General features: G+C 46.7%; 1 protein-coding gene across 1 annotated transcript in view; it reads left to right on the plus strand.

Annotated features, from left to right (window-relative positions):
* Positions 1-25076, plus strand: part of LOC310772366 (proprotein convertase subtilisin/kexin type 4-like) — a gene marked incomplete at both ends in the record, with an annotated part of 388877 nt that overhangs the window by 16978 nt on the left and 346823 nt on the right. The window contains one exon of the mRNA XM_083632151.1: positions 16339-16431. Within this exon, the coding sequence (XP_083488277.1) occupies positions 16339-16431 (93 nt within the window). The remainder of the gene's footprint in view (positions 1-16338; positions 16432-25076) is intronic.

Genomic DNA, 25076 nt, shown 5'->3' on the forward strand with positions numbered 1-25076 from the left:
GAAGCATCACGCCAAAAACCCATTCAAAAATCCCATAGACAGAAACAGTGTTGAACCAGGAAGTTCGGGACTTCCGCATTCAGCCTACAAAAATACGTCATCCCTGCGGCTCTCTATAAGCTTCACGTCTTTTGAGCAGTAGGTCGTGATTGCCCCCTCTAGGCGGCAAGCTGACATGTTCAATGCCACAAAAACGTAAAGTTGAAATGTCATGTTTGGCATCATTGACGTGTATGACAACTGGCTAGTCCCGGTCGTTCCTGCCTATAGAGCTTTTGTGTTCTGATATGCGCTGCTTAAGTTTTCTGGTGGTTTTCTCCACATAAACAAGACCACAGGGACACAGGTAATTACACTTTTTATTTGAAACTTTTTGTTAGAGTGCGGCTGGCAAAAGCTGTCCGTTTTGTAGGTATTATTGCGCTGTGTACAGCTGCCACAGCACTGTGTACAGCTGCCACAGCACTATGTACAGCTGCCACAGCGGTAGTAGCGATTGGGCAGTGGAGCCTCTGATGAGGTTGTGTGGGTCTGTGGCCTGTGAAGTTTGCATTCACCAGCAGCTCTCTAAGATTTTATAGGGGCATATTCTAGGAGGATCTCCTTTAGCTCCCACCAGAATCATAACTTATTTTTCTTTCCCTATGACTCTGGCTTATGTTTGTCTTTCCTATAGGCTTTAATAACCAAGTGGTATTTCTAATTGTGTTGGATAGTATGCAAATGACGTGTATTTGCATTATTGCTATTTCTATGTCATTTCTTTTGCTTTAATGCTGCAATGTCAGACTTCCTCATACCTGCCAATTCAGGTCAATTGGCTCCAATTCTGATGCCAGGGTGTAGTGTGACCAGAGAGAAACCCTGGAGAAAGAATTTGAGTCAGTTACCTGTTTCTCTGCAAAGCCATTGATTCAATTCCCTGAACTGATAGGAAAGTGCTTTCCTAAAGGTGCCCTATAAAACATTACATCACATGACACCATAAGGAGAGATGAGACAAGTTCTTAGATAAAGAGCCAGTGCATTGCCCTACCAGTCTTTATATGCAGCCACTTAAACATGCAGACAGGCCAAGGGATGGGCAGTAACATGGGATATAGAAATATGTTTTTCAATTACAGCTACTGAAAAAGCAACACATGCATTACATTACATGCAAATACTACTGTGATAGACTGGTGACAAAGTCCGGGGTGCTTCCTTGCGTTCTGCCCAATGCGTACTGGCATAGGCTACAGCCCACCGTGACCCTGAATAGCTACAGTAGCTATAGCAACAGTACTTGCTTGCTTGTTGCAAAATCTGCTTTTAGCCAATGTGAAAAAGGCTGGTACAGAGTTTGGTAAGAAGGCGTTTCAGTTCTCAGACCCTGTGGCATGGAATGGGCCCCAGGAGGACCTGGAATTACAGCAGCTGGTCTCATTGAATGATTTTAAAGCAATGGTTAAATGGTATGGAGGAAAGTGGTAATTGGAAATGTCTTTACCCATAGTTTAAATTGCTTTTAGAATGAACATTGAACGCTTGAAACATTTAATGTTTGTTAATCACGACGCTGTAATGTAATGTGTGTTGAAATGTTTGTGGTAGTATCTATACAGTAGCTTTATGCTGCTTTTTTGGCACTCTTGATATATTCTTAACCTTAGTTAGTCTAACCTGGATAAAGGTTAACCAAACAAACAAATAGTAGTGAGACAAACTTGCATCTAAAATATGTAAAATATGTTGTGCACTGTGCTGTCACTGCTTAGCAAAGCGCTTTGGTTCACATATACTTTTGCTCTGCCTCTGACAGTTCCTTGCTTATGTTCATAAACCCACAATTATAGTCGTATATCAGAATCAGCTTTAATGGCCAAGTATGTTCACATACAAGGAATTTGACTCCAGTCCATTCAGTCCATTCAATATTATACAATATCTACAATTCATTGAAGAGACGAAGAATGAAAACTGAGGTTTAATGAACAGATTATTTTCAGTAGTAGTCGCATGAGCTTTCCATCAACAGCCAGTGCTGGATAGATGGTTAACATCAACTAATGTTACTTAGCTGGTTGGATTCCCGCTGCATTATCTATTTTTTATGGATCTACTAAAGATCTACTATCTTTGATCTCTGACTGCCACCAGCTAGGACATCCTAATTCACGTTGAGCTTAGTTACCGGTAGTTCATTTTGCAATGAACACACGCTGTGTGTGTGTGTGTGTGTGTGTGTGTGTGTGTGTGTGTGTGTGTGTGTGTGTGTGTGTGTGTGTGTGTGTGTGTGTGTGTGTGTGTGTGTGTGTGTGTGTGTGTGTGTGTGTGTGTGTGTGTGTGTGTGTGTGTGTGTGTGTGTGTGTGTGTGTGTGTGTGTGAACACTCATGATTTGTGTTCTCAGTGACTGGCTGGCTGATGGGGTTGATTTGTCCGACAGTGCTGTGTGTCAGCCAGGCTGAGCGTCCGCACTGGAGGACATGAGTGAAGGAGTGGATAATTGATAGTGACAAGGCGCTCCCAGCCTTAATTGCTGCTGGTGAATTAGATTACCTTTTCAAAGTGCCTTCATTAGCAGAGGGAGAGCCATACCAATGGTCCCCTGATTGGCCTCGTATTGTTTTGCTGTGAACCTGCTCTGGCAGGGCACTGGAATGTGTGTCTTTGTTTTGGTTGGTATGACATTGCTCACTAATTTTGATGTACAGGTGTAGTTCTTATTGTCTGAGTGTGCATACATGATGTACATGCAGTGTCAAATAATCTGAAGTTGATAGTTTTCCTTTGTGTTTCTATAGCATTCCCTGCTAACCAAACCAAAACATGGTCCCAACTCCATCCACACACTGGCATTTGCTCCATCTCACGTCCAAACAAAACATTACGATCTTTGTGGGGGGAAATGTAATTATTATTATTATTATTATTATTATTATTATTATTATTATTATTATTATTATTATTATTATTATTATGTGTGAATGCATTTCTCCATTGTTGAATGATACCATGATTTAATTTGTAATCAATTATTCATTAATTAGCCTATTGCAGACTAGGGCTGCCCTCGACCAAAGATGATCCTGGTCGACCAGAAATCGACCACAGCTCCGACCAATGGAATCGATTGGTCGGAGCTGTGGTCGATTTCTGGTCTTTTTTTTTTTTTTTTTCTCAGTGTACTTTTTATTTTTTATTTTTTGCAGTCTACTTTTTTTCTTATTTTTTGGAGTGTACTGACTACTGAGTGCACTATACCTGATAGATGATAATTATAAATAAAAGCTATTTGCAGCATTGTAACGTTACCGGAATGGACAGACTGATCAGCGTGCCGTGCACCACCTGGTCAGCTAAAGCTACGATGGGAAACAGCTTTTAGAAAGTGTGCGCGATGGTTATGGTTATGTAAGGTTATCACACGTGGCATGGTTAATTAGTTGGCAGAAAGAACTAGACAGCTTTTGCGATTTATTCCAGTAACATCTTATAATTACCGGGGGTTGGAGTGTATCTCTGAGGACGTCCAGTCTCACTGATGACTGTATTCTCATCTCATAAGGTGCATAACGTAACGTTAGCCGCTCGATAACAGCTTGTTAACAGCTGATGGTGGCTGCGTGCTGAAACGTGTCCATTGTTTGTGCTCGATAGCTGAGCAATTTAATTGTTAATTCCATCGCTCTGCTGGTTGCTCTCCTTTCAGTCTAGATAGCCTGCTAACTGTGGTTCTGCTCCTATGTGCGCATCTAGAAAAGGTCCGTGTTGCAACTTGCTTCCGCGGCACGTTCGTTCCGGATTGCTTTTCTTGTTATGAAATGTAATTTCTCATATTAATTATTAACACCAGCGATTGTCCGACCAAGGTGAATCTGGTCCATCGACCAAGAGCACATCGACCAAACAATCGACCAATCGATCAGGAGGGGCCAGCCCTATTGCAGACACTCACTTTTAGTCTCTGATTTCTGTGTGGTGCTGATGGACAGCTCCTTTTATTGTTCAAAAATAAAGTGCTCTGAGAAGGCATTATGTGGCCTCCGTCCGTACTGGTTACAGGTGGATGTGGGCCGCCAACATTTCTGAGATTTTCAAGTGGGCCATGAGTCAGAAAGGTTTGGGAAGCACTGTTCTAAATCCATAGATACAAGCAACCAAACATCGATTCAGGAATGCAAATATTTAGGCCTTACTGCCCTTACAATATTCCTGCTGATCATGGAAAGAGTGAAGTGCAAGACATTTTTTTAAAGTGACACTTTATTGATGCCCATTAGGAAATCATCTTTCTTTCTTCAGTCCTTTCTTCTTTCAGTTTCAGCCCGAGTCTGACTGGGCCCCTCGGGTAGGGCTGGGTTGGGCCAGTAGGGCTGGGTTGGGCCAGTAGGGCTGGGTTCGGGCCGACAATCTATGATACTTGGTGGGGTCGGGCCTCGTGCTGCAAACAAGGGCATATTCGGCCCTGGACCACGTGCGGCGTGTGGCAACGACGGGGGCAGGCATCCCTGGGTTGTGGCTAGATGGGGTATAGCCACGGATGGAGTGACGTGAAATCGTGGCAATTGTTATTCCATGTAATTAATTTGTGTTCCTTCTTGTATAGTGTCATGACGAAAGCAAAGATACAAGAGGGTGAGATAAAGGATACATCCCCCCCAATATTGAAGTAGCCTCTAATACTGTGTGTGTGTGTGTGTGTGTGTGTGTGTGTGTGTGTGTGTGTGTGTGTGTGTGTGTTTGTGTGTGTGTGTGTGACTTCCTCTAGACTTAACTGTGTTTTCAAAATTTCTGATCACCAATAAAAAAAATTTTTTTAGGGCTTTATAGCATGAATGAGAGATGAATAGAGGGGGGCCAGCTATTATAATTTTTGTCAAAAAAATGAAAATAAGAAAAAGGAGTCATATTTGAGATCCGGGGCTTTTCATCAAAGATCCGGGGCTGTAGCCCTGAAAGCCCAGGCCTAACGACGCCACTGCTTGTAGGGAGATGCTGCTTTATCCTCAAAACGGCATGATAATGTCAATCTAATAAAAAGAAGAAAGAAATCTCCAATAGGCTAATAGGCTATCAAAAAACATGTTGGTGATGTCAGGTGTCGGACACCATGATGCAATTGTGCCAAAATGCGACATTCACACTTCAAGTTGTACTCTTGGATTGAAGGGTGAGAAGAACCTTATTGATGACACACATAATTAGTGAGCAGATGAGCAGATGATTCCAGAGCATTTTGAACGACAGAACTCGGTTGAGAAGTAAGTAGAGAATCCTTCATGACAAGCAGGCCTATAGCTGTGTCTGTGTGAATTTGGCACAGGGGCGAGAGGAGGGGATGAGATCGAGGCGTGCCTCGGCGGCGCTGCTGACTGGGAAGTGAATACAGTGCAGCGCGTCCCCGAAAGTGGAAAGCGTCCTTTCCGTTCCATATGACTGACACTGAATTAATAGTCTTTAGCGACAACCAAGTTAATTTTTCTTTTTCTTTTCTTTCAATATTTGATTTTCAACTTTTTTAACAATACAGAACAGGCTCAGATACGGAAAGAAAAGGAAAAACAAAACGGCAACAAACAAAAACAAAACAATGGATACATATACAGTATATTAGACTGGATATTACAACGTGGTGCTACTAACCACACAAAGTGTTTATGTGCTTGTAAGGAACATGCATGGAATCCCACGCAATGGGTCCACGAGATACCAGCCAGGCAAGTCAACTGTCACCCCCAACCTCATCGAGGTAGTCCAGAAATGGATCCCAGACAGCCGAAAACTTCTTAAGTGAGTTGGTCCTCGGGAACCTAAGTCTCTCCATCCGTATAACAGAAGTCATGTCCGTCAACCACAATTGGAAAGAAGGTGAGGATGAAGACTTCCATTCCTTCAGAATGAGTTTTTTGGCAACAGTAGTCCCTTGTGTTAGAGACTGTTGCACAGCTGTAGGGAAGTTCAGAGAGGACTCCGAGCAGCCAAAGATGGTGAGTTCTGCCTCCGGCTGTAGGGTTATTTTGTAGCTCTTAGAGTAACAATCAAATATCTTTTCCCAGATGGAAGGGAAGAACTTGTGTAACTTATGCTTGGAATAGTGAAGGCGGTGAGCAACTTTAAATTAGATCAGCTGGTGTCTGCTATTAACTGAACAGAGTTGTACCACAGACAAACTCCTTTCCCATATCATGTCAGATAAATCAATACCAAGTTCCCCCTGCCACGCTTCTCTAATCCACTCAGTAGAGGCCGTGTTGCAGTTGTCAAACAGACATACAAATCTTGAGATAAGATGCCTGGAGTGAGGAGGGCTCAGCAACACATCGAAAAAAGCATGTTCATTTGGGAGCGCCTCAAAGGTGTGAATCTTGGATCGCACATAATTTCTGATTTGCAGGAATCTGAGCCAGTTTGTGCCGGGCAACTCAAATTTCCTCTTCAGTAGATCTAAGGATGCAAAATTACGATCTATGTTTAGGTCTTTGATGTAAACTAGTCCCTTCTCGCTCTAGGCATGGTCATTTTTATCTAGCCATGGAGCCAAAAAAGAGTGATTGAAACAAATTGGCATGTGGACAGAAACATCTGGAAGACTCAAAGCGCTCCTAACTTGGTTTAGAATTGGTTTAGACAACCAAATTAATTAACGTGTGATCTCTTTCTCTCTCTCTCAATCCCTCCCTCTCGAGTCGTGGGCGCGCAGAAAGGACTTCAAAGGGATTGCAGTGACAACCAAATTGGCGTGATTGGCTGTAACGCGAGGGGACATAACGCGAGGAGACACTGACACAGAGTTCATGTCTGTAAAATGTTCTGTAAAATGTAGTTCCCCACTTACCGTTTTAGCACGGGCCGAAGCAAAATAATGACGAAATAGCGAGTGTGTAAAACGGGCTGAGGGTATTTGCATTGGGAGGAGGTGTGTGTGTGTGAGTCAGTGTGGAGGTGTGTGTGTGTGAGTCAGTGTGTGCTCGTCGAAATGAAGGCAGCGTCCCAAGCGGGCGGGGTCAGGCGTATTAAAACACACCACCCCTTCGGGAACGAGAGTGAAAGTCATCCAGCGTCTCCGAAAGTGGAAAGCGTCCTTTCCGTTCCATATGACTGACTGACATTGAATTAATAGTCTGTAGACCAGCGTGCTCCGCACGTGGTAAAAATAAATAAAGAATGTCTGTGTCTGTGTATTTACAGTAGGCTAATGCAATAACATGTGAGCAGTGAGCAGTCAGCACTATCCATGGTGCTGATTGCTAATGTTGGAGTCAATCAATTGCCAAGACTTCTCTACTTGTTAAAATGTAGCTATTTATTTTATTCATCCAACATTTCCTGTTTGCTGTAACTATACGGTGAATAAACACAGCAAGTTTGTGCTGTTTTTGCTTGCTCACGCCTGCTGCCCCCTCTTTCTCCTTCTCTCTCTCTCTCTCTCTCTCTGCAGTCTCTCTCTCTCTCTCTCTCTGCAGTCTCTTGCTCTCTCTCTCTCTCTCTCTTTCTCTCTCTGCAGTCTCTTGCTCTCTCCCACCCTGTTGTGCTGTGTGATTGTTTTTCTGGCAATATCCAACTTGTGTTCTTGTTTGGTCGCTCTCTGGCTCAGTTTTGGATGATCTCGGGGCAAGCCACGCTCGTGCTTCAACTCACTCGGGTCGGTTGGGTTGGGATTGGAATTGTCAGGCCTGTTGAGAACTCTAGTCCTCCTTTTCCATACACATGTGCTGGCCTGGCTACACCTGACTTGGCTTGGCAGTCCAGCGTGGTTTGCAATTCCATTACAACAGGTAGCGCTGAACACTGAACACACAAAAGCTTTTAAAAACAGACAGGAGTTGAGTCTGGCAACACGCTTGTTTGAGAGGGAGAAGGCAGAGTGGTGGCCCTGGTTGGCTGCGGTTGGCGATACGTCACCCCATTCTGCTTGGAGGCGGGTCCGGCACACTTTGGCCTGAATCCAGGGAAGGTCCATCTCGGCACAGCTCGGCGCATTAAAACTGGGAAAGGAAATTCAAATTGGCGCAGCTCGGCATGCCCAAAAATACCAATGGAAAAGAGGCATAGGTCAGAGATCAGCTTCAGCCACAGCGCAGCACCCATGGAGCTGGTAGATATTGGGTGTCTTCGTTCTAGGACTGTTCAGCACGGTCGACGCAGGAGTCTGAACCTGGATCCTCCAGCTGAATGGCGGTCTGCTGCCCATATCAACATAGAGAGCTATGGCAAGAGATGAAAGTATTTTTTAGAGAGCGAGCGGAGTGAGTAAAGAGGTGTTATTGCTCAGCGGGGGAGATTCTGGCATGATCTACTTCTTGAAGAGATGGGTTTTTAGCCCAAACTCACCCTCTGCTCCCTTGTTGCAGCACCGGTTTCATCTCCAGCCCCCACCCTAACCCTAACCTCCCTACTAACCCCCCACCCGCTGTCTCACCTCATTTCCACATCTATCTCCAGCCACAACCCCATCATCACTCTCACGTTCCAACCCCAGTTCCCCCCCCCCCTCCCATCCCTCTTCTATGCTTCATCCTTGCCCCAGCCAGGCTACACCTCCTCCCACCCAATACCCCCTACCCCGAGTCTAATGGAGTGTGCCGGCGCCGAGGGAATCGTGCGCGTTCAGTTCAGCTCAGCTGGGCTCAGGGCTGCTGCCAGTGTTATAAACTTACTGTGTGATTATTGTCAGAGCGAGACTCCTCTACCCGGGAGGTCTGCGCTGATGGGTAGTATGTCACCGGGTACAGCCAGCCATGGAGGGCAGGATATGGGGGAGCAAAGGGAGGCATGGCTGGAAGGGGGTAGGAGTTGAGGGGGAGGGGAGAGGACAGAGAAAACAGATGCAGAGGAGTAGATAGGTAGGGAGAGTGAGGTAGGACAGAGAAAACAGGCAGAGGAGTAGGTAGGTAGGGAGAGGTGAGGTAGGACAGAGAAAACGGATGCAGAGGAGTAGGTAGGTAGGGAGAGTGAGGTAGGACAGAGAAAACAGATGCAGAAGTGTAGGTAGAGTGAGGTAGGGCAGAGAAAACAGATGCAGAGGAGTAGGTAGGGAGAGTGAGGTAGGACAGATAACAGAGGCAGAGGAGTAGGTAGGGAGAGTGAGGTAGGACAGATAACAGAGGCAGAGGAGTAGATAGGGAGAGGTGAGGTAGGACAGAGAAAACAGAGGCAGAGGAGTAGGTAGGGAGAGTGAGGTAGGACAGAGAAAACAGAGGCAGAGGAGTAGGTAGGGAGAGTGAGGTAGGACAGATAACAGAGGCTGAGGAGTAGGTAGGGAGAGTGAGGTAGGACAGATAACAGATGCAGAGGAGTAGGTAGGGAGAGTGAGGTAGGACAGAGAAAACAGATGCAGAGGAGTAGGGAGAGGTGAGGTAGGACAGAGAAAACAGATGCAGAGGAGCAGGTAGGGAGAGTGAGGTAGGACAGATAACAGAGGCAGAGGAGTAGGTAGGGAGAGTGAGGTAGGACAGATAACAGAGGCAGAGGAGTAGGTAGGGAGAGTGAGGTAGGACAGATAACAGATGCAGAGGAGTAGGTAGGGAGAGTGACGTAGGACAGAGAAAACAGAGGCAGAGGAGTAGGTAGGGAGAGGTGAGGTAGGACAGAGAAAACAGAGGCAGAGGAGTAGGTAGGTAGAGGTGAGGTAGGACAGAGAAAACAGATGCAGAGGAGTAGGTAGGGAGAGTGAGGTAGGACAGAGAAAACAGATGCAGAGGAGTAGGTAGGGAGAGTGAGGTAGGACAGATAACAGAGGCAGAGGAGTAGGTAGGGAGAGGTGAGGTAGGACAGAGAAAACAGAGGCAGAGGAGTAGGTAGGTAGAGGTGAGGTAGGACAGAGAAAACAGATGCAGAGGAGTAGGTAGGGAGAGTGAGGTAGGACAGATAACAGAGGCAGAGGAGTAGGTAGGGAGAGTGAGGTAGGACAGATAACAGAGGCAGAGGAGTAGGTAGGGAGAGTGAGGTAGGACAGAGAAAACAGATGCAGAGGAGTAGGTAGGGAGAGTGAGGTAGGACAGAGAAAACAGAGGCAGAGGAGTAGGTAGGGAGAGTGAGGTAGGACAGAGAAAACAGAGGCAGAGGAGTAGGTAGGGAGAGGTGAGGTAGGACAGAGAAAACAGATGCAGAGGAGTAGGTAGGGAGAGTGAGGTAGGACAGAGAAAACAGGCAGAGGAGTAGGTAGGGAGAGTGAGGTAGGACAGAGAAAACAGATGCAGAGGAGCAGGTAGGGAGAGTGAGGTAGGACAGAGAAAACAGATGCAGAGGAGTAGGTAGGGAGAGTGAGGTAGGACAGAGAAAACAGATGCAGAGGAGCAGGTAGGGAGAGTGAGGTAGGACAGATAACAGAGGCAGAGGAGTAGGTAGGGAGAGTGAGGTAGGACAGATAACAGATGCAGCGGAGTAGGTAGGGAGAGTGAGGTAGGACAGAGAAAACAGATGCAGAGGAGTAGGTAGGGAGAGTGAGGTAGGACAGATAACAGAGGCAGAGGAGTAGGTAGGGAGAGGTGAGGTAGGACAGAGAAAACAGAGGCAGAGGAGTAGGTAGGTAGAGGTGAGGTAGGACAGAGAAAACAGATGCAGAGGAGTAGGTAGGGAGAGTGAGGTAGGACAGATAACAGAGGCAGAGGAGTAGGTAGGGAGAGTGAGGTAGGACAGATAACAGAGGCAGAGGAGTAGGTAGGGAGAGTGAGGTAGGACAGAGAAAACAGATGCAGAGGAGTAGGTAGGGAGAGTGAGGTAGGACAGAGAAAACAGAGGCAGAGGAGTAGGTAGGGAGAGTGAGGTAGGACAGAGAAAACAGAGACAGAGGAGTAGGTAGGGAGAGGTGAGGTAGGACAGAGAAAACAGATGCAGAGGAGTAGGTAGGGAGAGTGAGGTAGGACAGAAAACAGGCAGAGGAGTAGGTAGGGAGAGTGAGGTAGGACAGAGAAAACAGATGCAGAGGAGCAGGTAGGGAGAGTGAGGTAGGACAGAGAAAACAGATGCAGAGGAGCAGGTAGGGAGAGTGAGGTAGGACAGATAACAGAGGCAGAGGAGTAGGTAGGGAGAGTGAGGTAGGACAGATAACAGAGGCAGAGGAGTAGGTAGGGAGAGTGAGGTAGGACAGAGAAAACAGAGGCAGAGGAGTAGGTAGGTAGAGGTGAGGTAGGACAGAGAAAACAGATGCAGAGGAGTAGGTAGGTAGAGTGAGGTAGGACAGAGAAAACAGAGGCAGAGGAGTAGGTAGGGAGAGTGAGGTAGGACAGAGAAAACAGGCAGAGGACTAGGTAGGGAGAGTGAGGTAGGACAGAGAAAACAGAGGCAGATGAATAGGTAGGGAGAGTGAGGTAGGACATAGAAAACAGAGGCAGAGGAGTAGGTAGGGAGAGTGAGGTAGGACAGAGAAAACAGATGCAGAGGAGTAGGTAGGGAGAGTGAGGTAGGACAGAGAAAACAGAGGCAGAGGAGTAGGTAGGGAGAGTGAGGTAGGACAGAGAAAACGGAGGCAGAGGAGTAGGGAGAGTGAGGTAGGACAGATAACAGAGGCAGAGGAGTAGGTAGGGAGAGTGAGGTAGGACAGAGAAAACAGAGGCAGAGGAGTAGGTAGGGAGAGTGAGGTAGGACAGAGAAAACAGAGGCAGAGGAGTAGGTAGGGAGAGTGAGGTAGGACATAGAAAACAGAGGCAGAGGAGTAGGTAGGGAGAGTGAGGTAGGACAGAGAAAACAGATGCAGAGGAGTAGGTAGGGAGAGTGAGGTAGGACAGAGAAAACAGAGGCAGAGGAGTAGGTAGGGAGAGTGAGGTAGGACAGAGAAAACGGAGGCAGAGGAGTAGGTAGGGAGAGTGAGGTAGGACAGAGAAAGCAGAGGAGTAGGTAGGGAGAGTGAGGTAGGACAGAGAAAACAGAGGCAGAGGAGTAGGTAGGGAGAGTGAGGTAGGACATAGAAAACAGAGGCAGAGGAGTAGGTAGGGAGAGTGAGGTAGGACAGAGAAAACAGAGGCAGAGGAGTAGGTAGGGAGAGTGAGGTAGGACAGAGAAAACAGAGGCAGAGGAGTAGGTAGGGAGAGTGAGGTAGGACAGAGAAAACAGAGGCAGAGGAGCAGGTAGGGAGAGTGAGGTAGGACAGATAACAGAGGCAGAGGAGTAGGTAGAGTGAGGTAGGACAGAGAAAACAGAGGCAGAGGAGTAGGTAGGGAGAGTGATGTAGGACAGAGAAAACAGATGCAGAGGAGTAGGTAGGGAGAGTGAGGTAGGACAGAGAAAACAGAGGCAGAGGAGTAGGTAGGGAGAGTGAGGTAGGACAGAGAAAACAGAGGCAGAGGAGTAGGTAGGGAGAGTGAGGTAGGACAGAGAAAACAGAGGCAGAGGAGTAGGTAGGTAGAGTGAGGTAGGACAGATAACAGAGGCAGAGGAGTAGGTAGTAGGGCTGTCACTTTTCATTCGAAATTCGAATGCAACTTTGAATGTGGGGGAGGGGTTCGTGTTCGATATGTAAATTGACTGTTCGATTTTTTTTTTTTTTTTTTTTTTTTTTTTTTTTTTTTTTTTTATTATTATTTTTATGAACCAAAATTAACCAACTGCTGCTTGCTGGTAATGTTAATCCCATGTCAGAAAAAGTCTCCAGATTTGTCGCGTTATGCCTACCCCACACTACAGGATAATTTGCAAGATTATGGCCAAGATTCCCCCCTCCCGATTTTCTCGGGGGTGCTCCCGTTTGAGGCGCGTCGGGCAGATAATCTTCCCAAATGATCCTGTAGTGTGTGGGGTTCAAAGATTCACAATCGGGAAGACTGCCTCTTCCCGATTGTGAATCGGGCATATCTAACATGTTAGATATTTACAACCCGACAGGTGATTGCATCTTGAGCAGAGAGCCAGTAGTAGCTGCGTTTCCATTACAGTTTTTCGCAAAATAATCTGGTCCGCGTCCGCCCGCAGCCCCGCACAGAAACAAAGAACGAGGAAATTGTCATCGAGGTGAAATACCCGTGCGTCTTTGAACGGGACGGAAAACTAATGCTATACTGCAAAGCATGTAGCCTACAACAAGCACTTAGGTCTCATATGCTTCCCGCATCGGCGAGTGTCCGCACGGAAAAGTGAGTCAAATCAGCAGACGCGCCCCTCCACAAGGCACCTGTGCAGACGGTTTTCGCCTGGCCGTGCACAGTAGGCCTACACCCCGAATGGACGCGGCTGTCCGCGCAAATATTAGTTAAGCAAATCCTTTCAGTGCAAATGCATTATAAAAACAAAAAATAAGATTTGTTTAGAAAACGAAATGACACAAATGTATTATTATTATTATTATTATTATTATTATCATTATTACTACTACTACACCCGGTGCGCACACTGAATAGGCATTTTAAAAGTTAACGTCGAGCCCTGCTTCCAAGGTGAATCTTCGGCATAATCTTCTAGTGTGTGGGGTTGCGTTTGAACAGACGCGATTGTGTGTGTGTCCCAAGATTGAAATGTTAAAAAATCGGCAGTCTCTCTGTCCTGTAGTGTGTGGGCTCTCAAGATTTTTATAATCTTCAAGGATTTGAAAATCCTGTAGTGTGGGGTAGGCATTAGTCTCTTCTGAGAAAGATTGTCTCCAGGGTCTGAAAAGTTGTCTCGAGTTGGATGCAGCCAAGTTTGTGAGGCAGTGTTGTGACTATGAGCGTCCAAGCTAACACGTCGGGCTGATGCCCGGTGGCCTGGACTGATTTTTTTTTTTTTTTTTTTTTTTTTTTTTTTTAACTCATTGAGTGCCATGGACGTCCTTCGACGTCCAATTAAATAGTGACGTAGAGTGCCACGGACGTCCTTCGACGTCCAATGCGTTTTTTGACGGTGGGACGTCGATCAAAGCCTTCCGCAGCTCCTGTACAACTATAGTAGCTATTGGAGGTCTATAACCTATTTTACAGAACCCTTAGGTGGCGACAGTGCTCTCCAGATTACAGAAATGTCAGGAATACACAGCCTGAAATAGCCTTGATCAAAGAGAACCCGCTCATGCTGCAGTCCAGAGCCATGTAGATTGTTCTGGCTGCAACTGACGGTGCGTGCGAACACAGTCAATCCGCGCACACAACTGAGTCCTTCTGCCTCTGTCTGTCTGTCAGCATAGTTTCTCCACATGATTAGCCGCTAGAAAAGCAGCAGCGCGACACTGAAAAGCCAAACCTTTCACTGCAGTCCGCGTGTGGCTTCTCCATGTTGCGCTGCCTGGGAGGCGGCGCACCAAAAGCATTCCGAAAATAGACGCTTGGTGCGAGGCTGTGTGTTACTAGTGTGGGGAGGAGTTTTCAGCTGAGGGGGGGGGGAGGGGGGGAGGGGGGGTGGGGCACGCAGGGCAGGACACAACTACACCACATCACTACATCAGAAAATATTATCTAGAGTCAGTGAATGTGCTTGAAATGCTGCATTTCACAAAAGGCTGAATATCTCAGCTTATAATTTGAAATGCCTGAAAACGCTGAAAACAACCTATCTTCTCCGGCTCATAACTAAAGAACGGAAAATGGTATCAATAAACTTTTTTTTGCTGATGATACAATAGAGTCTCCTTGTTCTTTTTGCGTGTTCGGTGTTTACATAGTAATATCACACAATATTCTGTGGGCCTCGAGAAATCACTGAAAACGCTCTGAAAACTCTGGCACTGGGAGCGTCCGTTCTCCAAAAGTGGCTGGCACTCAATGAGTTAATTAACCAAAAAACTTCGAATATATTCGAACGAATTTCGGGCAATTAAAGTTCGTTCGAACTTTATTTTGGGAAAAAGTGACAGCCCTAGTAGGTAGGGAGAGTGAGGTAGGACAGATAACAGAGGCAGAGGAGTAGGTAGGGAGAATGAGGTAGGACAGAGAAAACAGATGCAGAGGAGCAGGTAGGGAGAGTGAGGTAGGACAGATAACAGAGGCAGAGGAGTAGGTAGGGAGAGTGAGGTAGGACAGATAACAGGCAGAGGAGTAGGTAGGGAGAGTGAGGTAGGACAGAGATAACAGATGCAGAGGAGTAGGTAGGGAGAGTGAGGTAGGGAATGAAGCAGGTAGGGAGAGAGAGAGGCAGCATGGCAAAAACATGGAGGGGAACGAGGGCTTCGAAGGAAAGGAAAAAAGGCAAGGCGAGTGAGGGAAGACTGATGTGTACCTATCACAGCCGACAAAGAAAAAAGAAAGGGGGAGACATAGAGGGAGTGATATAAAGGGAGAGAAGCAAAAAGAATCATGTGCAGAGAGGCAGTAGGGAAATCAGCAGAGAGAGACAGGGAGGACGGGTGGAAGAGAGAGAGAGAGAGAGAGGGAGGGAGGGAGGGAGGGAGGGAGGGAGAGAGAGAGAGAGAGAGAGAGAGAGCTGCAAAGGCAGAAATTAGAGAGAAAATGTTCAGGCGAGTGATGTGTGCTGTGATTGTTTTCTCTCTCTCTCTCCCTCCCTCCCTCTCTCTCTCTCTCTCTTTCTCTCTCTCTCTCCCTCCCTCTTTCTCCCTCCCTCTCTCTCTCTCTCTCTCTCTCCCTCCCTCTCTCCCTCCCTCTCTCTCTCTCTCTCTCTGTCTCTCTCTGTCTCTCTGTCTCTGCCTCTCTCTAAACGGTCGGGATGTGGCCTGTATCTGCCGGCAAGAAGGAACTCAATTTGGGACAATTTACTCTGCAGTCTCAGCCCTGATGCACCTCAGGGACAGAGAATAGAGAGAATGAAAGTGAAGGAAGATAGAATCAGCAAGGCGCACACAAACACACACGTACACGTACACACAAAGCACACCTCACACACAAACACACACGTACACGTACACACAAAGCACACCTCACACACAATTGCCGCCGAGTAGATTTCACTTAGTTAGTTGTAACTCTCCCAGGCGGTCAATAGCATTGAGTTTATAAGGCTTGGAAATGAAAAGCCCAGGATAAGGTTAGATAAACTGTGTTGCCTCTCAGACCCACACAAGACAGATGGCAGGAAGGAGGCGTGGGGGGGGGGGGGTGTGCTGAGATCTTGTGCTAAGGGTCATATAGGTGATTTAAGGTTGAATATATTATATGTTTGTCCTGCTCACACTGTACCTGCACTGGTCTGTCTGTAATGATGAAGTGCAAAATGATTTGAATTTGAACTGAAATTCAAAATGCTGTTTTTATTTAAATTTATTTTTCAGGTTGTATTTCTGAGCATACCTAGCGTTTAGGAGGACGAAACAGACAAAGTGTCTGAACAAATGGCATGGATGATGTCATAGAGTCTTATTGTATACGTATGACAAAGAAGCACAGGAGGTGACAGGGAGTCGGTCAAATGTCACATCAACTCCCACATCCCCAAAGCATTTAGGTCCTGAACCTGCAGGCCTTCTCTTCCCTGACCACACTGTTTGTTTTCCATGCTGACAGATTGGCAGCCTGGAGGGTCTGTTCACCCTGAGAGACAGCAGGGGGCGCCCCAACAGAGCTACCTTGGAGGAGAGACTGGCAGCCACAGCAGGGGTAAGGGGCCCTTTAACTTTGTACCACAGCACACACACACTCTGCTGCCTAATGAAAGCCCCTTTACAAGTGACGATGTGGATGAGTGGATGGAGCTGCGGGTTCTTTAAAGACGCCAACACAGTGTTTGTTTTGGCCCGAGTCTGTGCGCTGTCTGTGGAACGCAGCGGGAAATGGATTTGTAACTACAGCAAATGAGAGCGTTCAGCTACTTAGACGTGACTGTTGGATTACATTTAACACGACTACGTCAAGGTGAATTCACACTCCAACACGACCACATCAAGGTGAATTCACACTCCAACACGACCACGTCAAGGTGAATTCACACTCCAACACGACCACGTCAAGGTGAATTCACACTCCAACACGACCACGTCAAGGTGAATTCACACTCCAACACGACCACGTCAAGGTGAATTCACACTCCAACACGACCACATCAAGGTGAATTCACACTCCAACACGACCACGTCAAGGTGAATTCACACTCCAACACGACCACGTCAAGGTGAATTCACACTCCAACACGACCACGTCAAGGTGAATTCACACTCCAACACGACCACGTCAAGGTGAATTCACACTCCAACACGACCACGTCAAGGTGAATTCACACTCCAACACGACCACGTCAAGGTGAATTCACACTCCAACACGACCACGTCAAGGTGAATTCACACTCCAACACGACCACGTCAAGGTGAATTCACACTCCAACACGACCACGTCAAGGTGAATTCACACTCCAACACGACCACATCAAGGTGAATTCACACTCCAACACGACCACATCAAGATGAATTCACACTCCAACACGACCACGTCAAGGTGAATTCACACTCCAACACGACCACGTCAAGGTGAATTCACACTCCAACACGACCACGTCAAGGTGAATTCACACTCCAACACGACCACGTCAAGGTGAATTCACACTCCAACACGACCACATCAAGGTGAATTCACACTCCAACATGACCACATCAAGGTGAATTCACACTCCAACACGACCACGTCAAGGTGAATTCACACTCCAACACGACCACGTCAAGGTGAATTCACACTGTGGCTTCTGATTTGACACAGCATGTATATGCAAATGACAATTCATTTGTCTGGCGTCTCCGCTTTAATCAGGATCTGTTGATTAGAGAGAGGGGAAACGGAGCCGGGCGGTGTGTACTGTAGGAGCTGAAAGATGTTCACCTTGCTGGTGTAGACGCCTATTCCACCCCATATCACTTTGTGCCCCCCCACCACCCCCCACCCGCCCCCCCTTCCTGCTGCTCACCAAGCCGTTGTGCATCACCCTCGAAGCGTACAATACAGCCTCCTCGCCCCGGCTCCCGTTGCCAGGGAAACCGTCACCCGTGGAGACATCCCCATGACAGCACAGGGCGAGGGAGGGAGGGAGGGAGGAGGAGACGAGCCTCCGGCCCTGTCCTTTTCCCCCAGAGGGCACCACCACGCAGACCTCTGGCCCTTCACCACAGTGTGACCCCGCAGTGCCTTCAATGACACACGGAAACACACACACACACACACACACACACACACACACACACACACACACACACACACACACACACACACACACAACACACACTCACACACCACACACACACACACACACACACACACACACACACACACACACACTCACACACACACACACACACACACACACACACACACACACACACACACACACACAGTTGAATTATACGAAAATACACTAAGCCAGAGGTTTTCAAAGTGGGAGGCGGGCCGCCCCAAGGGGGCTCCAAACCATTTCAGGCGAGGCTCAGTGAATGTCAGTTAAAAAAATATTACATTAGTTATTAGTTAGGTTATTACATAAGTTAGTCAAAAGGCATTCACATAGAACAGCCTAAATGTGTGTGATAGTTCAGAGATGCAGTCGTTTTGGAGAATTTGACCACACTTTCCCAGAGTCAGAAACAAATTAATATCTTCAGACAGACCTTGTTTTATGTATTTGGTGTATTTGGCGTATGTCAAACAGTAATATCAGGCTGACACACACACACACACACACACACACACACACACACACACACACACACACACACACACACACACACACACACACACCTCACTCACTCACTCACTCACTCACTCACTCACTCACTCACTCTCTCACACACACACTCACTCACTCACTCACTCACTCACACTCACTCACTCACTCACTCACACACACACACACACACACACTCACTCAAACGAGAGAAAGAAATGGAGAGAAAGTATAGCGGAGAGAGAAGGAGATTCCAAACTTTCCGATTGAGAGTTATCATCTGAATCAGTGTGCGTGTGATTAATTGAAGTAATTTATGCACAATCTCCAGTGACTCCATGTATGGTTCATGATTTCATTAAACTGTAACTTTAATTACTTTTCTACCATCGTAACTTTAGGTGAAAATGAATCTGCACCCCCAAAATGTCCCATAGTCGGTAATGAGTCTCAAATTAAATGGATTGCACAAATAATGTTCTGGGATAATGAACAATTGCATACTTAGACGTTGCATCCCTTACTAGCCGCTGTTGCATTCTTAATTGCCTTTCTGTTGAGGTCTGTGTTTGCCGGCTGCGTTGCTGGTTCATGTGAACGGACTAATGTTGCCCAGTGAGAGGTTTTAGTATGGCGACGAGGAAATACCACTCTGATATCACTCACTCTAACCCAATTGGATATTTCCTCACGCCTCAAACAATCAGACTAATAGAATCTGTTTTAATTGCATTTTTTTTAGGTTGAAAACAGTCAATATTGTAATAGGTTTATGGAAGACGTATTTACAGTGGGTTATGTGTGAGCAAACACAATTAGTGTGTTAGCTACAGGAGCTGGCCTGCTGCCAAAGCCTGAGATATACTCCTTCCACCCACCTCTGCTCTGCCCAGGCCTCTGTCTACACTATATAACCAGCCTGCTGTTTCTCACTGTGCATCACCTCTGCTCTGCTCAGGTCTCTGTCTACACTATATAACCAGCCTGCTGTTTCTCACTGTGCATCACCTCTGCTCTGCTCAGGCCTCTGTCTACACTATATAACCAGCCTGCTGTTTCTCACTGTGCATCACCTCTGCTCTGCTCAGGCCTCTGTCTACACTATATAACCAGCCTGCTGTTTCTCACTGTGCATCACCTCTGCTCTGCCCAGGCCTCTGTCTACACTATATAACCAGCCTGCTGTTTCTCACTGTGCATCACCTCTGCTCTGCTCAGGCCTCTGTCTACACTATATAACCAGCCTGCTGTTTCTCACTGTGCATCACCTCTGCTCTGCTCAGGCCTCTGTCTACACTATATAACCAGCCTGCTGTTTCTCACTGTGCATCACCTCTGCTCTGCCCAGGCCTCTGTCTACACTATATAACCAGCCTGCTGTTTCTCACTGTGCATCACCTCTGCTCTGCCCAGGCCTCTGTCTACACTATATAACCAGCCTGCTGCTTCTCACTGTGCATCACCTCTGCTCTGCCCAGGCCTCTGTCTACACTATATAACCAGCCTGCTGTTTCTCACTGTGCATCACCTCTGCTCTGCTCAGGCCTCTGTCTACACTATATAACCAGCCTGCTGTTTCTCACTGTGCATCACCTCTGCTCTGCCCAGGCCTCTGTCTACACTATATAACCAGCCTGCTGTTTCTCACTGTGCATCACCTCTGCTCTGCTCAGGCCTCTGTCTACACTATATAACCAGCCTGCTGTTTCTCACTGTGCATCACCTCTGCTCTGCCCAGGCCTCTGTCTACACTATATAACCAGCCTGCTGTTTCTCACTGTGCATCACCTCTGCTCTGCCCAGGCCTCTGTCTACACTATATAACCAGCCTGCTGTTTCTCACTGTGCATCACCTCTGCTCTGCTCAGGCCTCTGTCTACACTATATAACCAGCCTGCTGTTTCTCACTGTGCATCACCTCTGCTCTGCTCAGGCCTCTGTCTACACTATATAACCAGCCTGCTGTTTCTCACTGTGCATCACCTCTGCTCTGCCCAGGCCTCTGTCTACACTATATAACCAGCCTGCTGTTTCTCACTGTGCATCACCTCTGCTCTGCCCAGGTCTCTGTCTACACTATATAACCAGCCTGCTGTTTCTCACTGTGCATCACCTCTGCTCTGCTCAGGTCTCTGTCTACACTATATAACCAGCCTGCTGTTTCTCACTGTGCATCACCTCTGCTCTGCTCAGGCCTCTGTCTACACTATATAACCAGCCTGCTGTTTCTCACTGTGCATCACCTCTGCTCTGCTCAGGCCTCTGTCTACACTATATAACCAGCCTGCTGCTTCTCAATGTGCATCACCTCTGCTCTGCTCAGGCCTCTGTCTACACTATATAACCAGCCTGCTGTTTCTCACTGTGCATCACCTCTGCTCTGCTCAGGCCTCTGTCTACACTATATAACCAGCCTGCTGTTTCTCACTGTGCATCACCTCTGCTCTGCTCAGGTCTCTGTCTACACTATATAACCAGCCTGCTGTTTCTCACTGTGCATCACCTCTGCTCTGCTCAGGCCTCTGTCTACACTATATAACCAGCCTGCTGTTTCTCACTGTGCATCACCTCTGCTCTGCCCAGGTCTCTGTCTACACTATATAACCAGCCTGCTGTTTCTCACTGTGCATCACCTCTGCTCTGCACAGGTCTCTGTCTACACTATATAACCAGCCTGCTGTTTCTCACTGTGCATCACCTCTGCTCTGCCCAGGCCTCTGTCTACACTATATAACCAGCCTGCTGTTTCTCACTGTGCATCACCTCTGCTCTGCCCAGGTCTCTGTCTACACTATATAACCAGCCTGCTGTTTCTCACTGTGCATCACCTCTGCTCTGCTCAGGCCTCTGTCTACACTATATAACCAGCCTGCTGTTTCTCACTGTGCATCACCTCTGCTCTGCTCAGGTCTCTGTCTACACTATATAACCAGCCTGCTGCTTCTCACTGTGCATCACCTCTGCTCTGCCCAGGCCTCTGTCTACACTATATAACCAGCCTGCTGTTTCTCACTGTGCATCACCTCTGCTCTGCTCAGGCCTCTGTCTACACTATATAACCAGCCTGCTGTTTCTCACTGTGCATCACCTCTGCTCTGCACAGGCCTCTGTCTACACTATATAACCAGCCTGCTGTTTCTCACTGTGCATCACCTCTGCTCTGCACAGGCCTCTGTCTACACTATATAACCAGCCTGCTGCTTCTCACTGTGCATCACCTCTGCTCTGCTCAGGTCTCTGTCTACACTATATAACCAGCCTGCTGTTTCTCACTGTGCATCACCTCTGCTCTGCACAGGCCTCTGTCTACACTATATAACCAGCCTGCTGCTTCTCACTGTGCGTCACGCAGTGTATTTTGCTTTGCATGGCGGGCTCAGCATGCTTAGTAAACTGCCAGATTGAGCCCTGGTCAATGTTAGTTTAATGTTTGCTTCTTCTTTAATTTGCTCTCCAATGCTCTCTGAGGTAATGCTGTAATAGTATTTCTACTTAGAGAAACAGGCTAATATACCAAGGCTGGGATCACACTTAATGCGCTTAATGCGTTACTCTCCAGTGGAACTTCATTTACTTGAAATGTGAGAATCCATTACAACCACATTATTGTGTAGCAGATGGATTGCGGTGCAATGCTGTCGCATGTGTTAGATTTACTCTGTGCGTTGATAATGCATGCGTAAACTAAACAAAATATTTTTTTATTCAGTATTTTATTTTGTGTTATTTTACTCTAGTTGAAGCATTGAAAAGAAAACATTTAGTCAGTGAATCAGTGTTGCAACGGAAGATTATGTTGTGATGATGATGCATTATGATAACCATTTCTGATTAGTGTCATCTCAGTATGTTTCAATGATGAGATCCTTGCACTCAGTTTGCAGCAGTGATCCTCCTGGCATATGCTACAAGTGAAAATGCAAGTGTGTGTGTGTGCGGACGTGCACGTGCGTGTGTGTGTGTGTGTGTGTGTGTGTGTGTGTGTGTGTGCGGACGTGCGTGCGTGTGCGTGTGTGTGTGTGTGTGTGTGTGTGTGTGTGTGCGTGCGTGCGTGCATGCGCTTGCGTGTGTGTGTGTGTGTGTGTGTGTGTGTGTGTGTGTGTGTGTGTGCGCGCGGTGCGGGTGCATGCATGTATGTGTTCGCTCCAGGAACCTCATATCATCATTCTTGCCTTTTTATTTTTGCAATTGATAGCTGACATTGTCCCTTGAAAACGAGATGGTTCATCTCAAGGGTTAGGGTTAGGGTCTATTCCTAATAAATAATTTCAACATTGTCCCCACAGGTGTTGAACATTTCCTGGAGCCAAGGCACATGACTGATAATGCATTATAAATATAAAAAATGTAGATGGGAAAATCACTCCTTTCAAGGAAAATACTAAGGAATAACATTTCTTCAGGACACATGAATATGACTGTATAATATAACACATTCTTACAAAAAGGACAAAGCAAAGGCTGATGGTATCACGCTTGTTATGAGTATTGGGATTTATTAAGCTGTGCCTAGCCTATACTTAACTACTACCCATTACAGGCTGCTTCCCCTTACCCTCCCAGCCCCAACTCTATCCCTACTGTATTGACATGACTGAGACTCACTCACTTATGTGTTTCCAAGTGATCTCTGTTTAGGCAGGGTAAAGATTACAGTTTATTCACTCACCATCTTCTTGTCTTTGCCACTATCTGTGGCTCTGTGGCATCGGTATCGGAGTTGGACCACTTCAGATCTCGCTGTGCTGGTTTTCATTCAAAGGATGTTTGGGAAATCCAAACAATCCCCAAACGTGCTAGTCTTGCGTGTAGATCAGGGGCGGGCAGCTGGCGGCCCCCGACCTCTCTGTGTGGCCCCTGGGTCAATTTCTTTTTTTTCTTTTTTTTTTTACAAGGCGGACGTTTTCTGTCAGGTTAGGTTAGAAGACCAAAATCTGTGTTTTTATTTTACTGTACAACCCAGAACATGGCGCTAATGGCGTTAGCATTGTCTATCCACATACTGTTTAACGTTAGCATTTGAGCTAACACTATTGTAACAAACTATATCCAGGATGCACATTGCACATGCAACATTACTAATCTGATTAATATCACATATTTGGGTGATGTACCCCATCAAATTGCTGTAGCGGGCTGTTTTAAAGCTAGAGCAAAGTTTCTGGTGTCATCTGAATTAGGGCTGAAACGATTCCTCGAGGAGATCGAATAATTCGATTACAAAAAATGACCGAGGCAAAATATATTCGCCTCGACATGGCATATTAGACTGTGTTTCGCACGGACGCTTATTAGTGTGGCACAACGCCCTTCTGATGTAAACACATGTGAGACTCACTGAGGTGAGCAGAGCAGACCACTGAAACCAGACAGCAGAATGTACTGTACTCCACTGAGTTTTTGTCTTTTTTTTCAGTTGGAAATGATCCCACACTTTGGACAGTTTCTGTTGTTTTCTCTGTCCTTCCCTTCGCTCCTCCTCGCTATTTTCTCCGTCTCGTCTTTCCATTTTGGAGCGTACTTGCTTATCACAATAGTACGTCAATGCTTCAGCACCTCAGCAGAAAACACCCAGTCTACGCATCCACCAGTAAACAGAGTGGACCCGAGACATGGTAACGTAGTTTAACTAACGTTAATGTAAATGTATGATTGCTACTCGATATTAAGGCTAGTTGTAGTGCTGGCTAGTTGATCAATATGACGGCTAGTAGTTGCTGCATTCACGCACCATTTCTATGCCTCTGCCGGCGATAGCCAGGCCGGAGGCATTATGGATCCGGGTTGTCCGTCCGTCCGTCCGTACGATGTTCGTTAACGCGATATCTGAGGAACACCTTGCCGGAATTTCATCAAATTTGCCTCAAACATCGACTTGGACTCAAGGATGATCTGATTAGATTTTGGTGGTCAAAGCCAGGTCAAGGTCACTGTGACCTCTCGAATGCCATTTTCAAGCTTGTTAACGGGATATCTCAGGAATGCCTTCACGGAATTTAATCAAACTTGTCTCAAAGATCGATTTGGACTCACGGATGAACTGATTAGATTTTGGTGGTCAAAGGTCAAAGGTCAGGGTCACTGTGACCTCTCAAACGCCATTTTCCAGCTTGTTAACGTGATATCTCACGAATGCCATGACAGAATTTCATCAAATTTGCCTCAAACATCGACTTGGACTCAAGGATGAACTGATTAGATTTTGGTGGTCAAAGGTCAAAGGCCAAGGTCACTGTGACCTCTCGAACGCCATTTTCAAGCTTGTTAGCGCAACATCTCAGAAATGCCTTGACGGAGTTTCATCAAATTTGCCTCAAACATCGACTTGGACTCAAGGATGAACGGATTAGATTTTGGTGGTCAAAGGTCAAGGTCACTGTGACCTCTCAAACGCCATTTTCCAGCTTGTTAACGCGATATCTCATGAATGCCTTGACAGAATTTCATCAAATTTGCCTCAAACATTGACTTGGACTCAAGGATGAACTGATTAGATTTTGGTAGTCAAAGGTCAAAGGCCAAGGTCACTGTTACCTCTCGAATGCCATTCCCAAGTTCGTTAAAGCGATATCTCAGGAATGCCTCGACGGAATTTCATCAA

This window comes from Poromitra crassiceps (assembly GCF_964638095.1).
Source record: "Poromitra crassiceps genome assembly, chromosome: 1".
NCBI lineage: Eukaryota > Metazoa > Chordata > Actinopteri > Beryciformes > Melamphaidae > Poromitra > Poromitra crassiceps.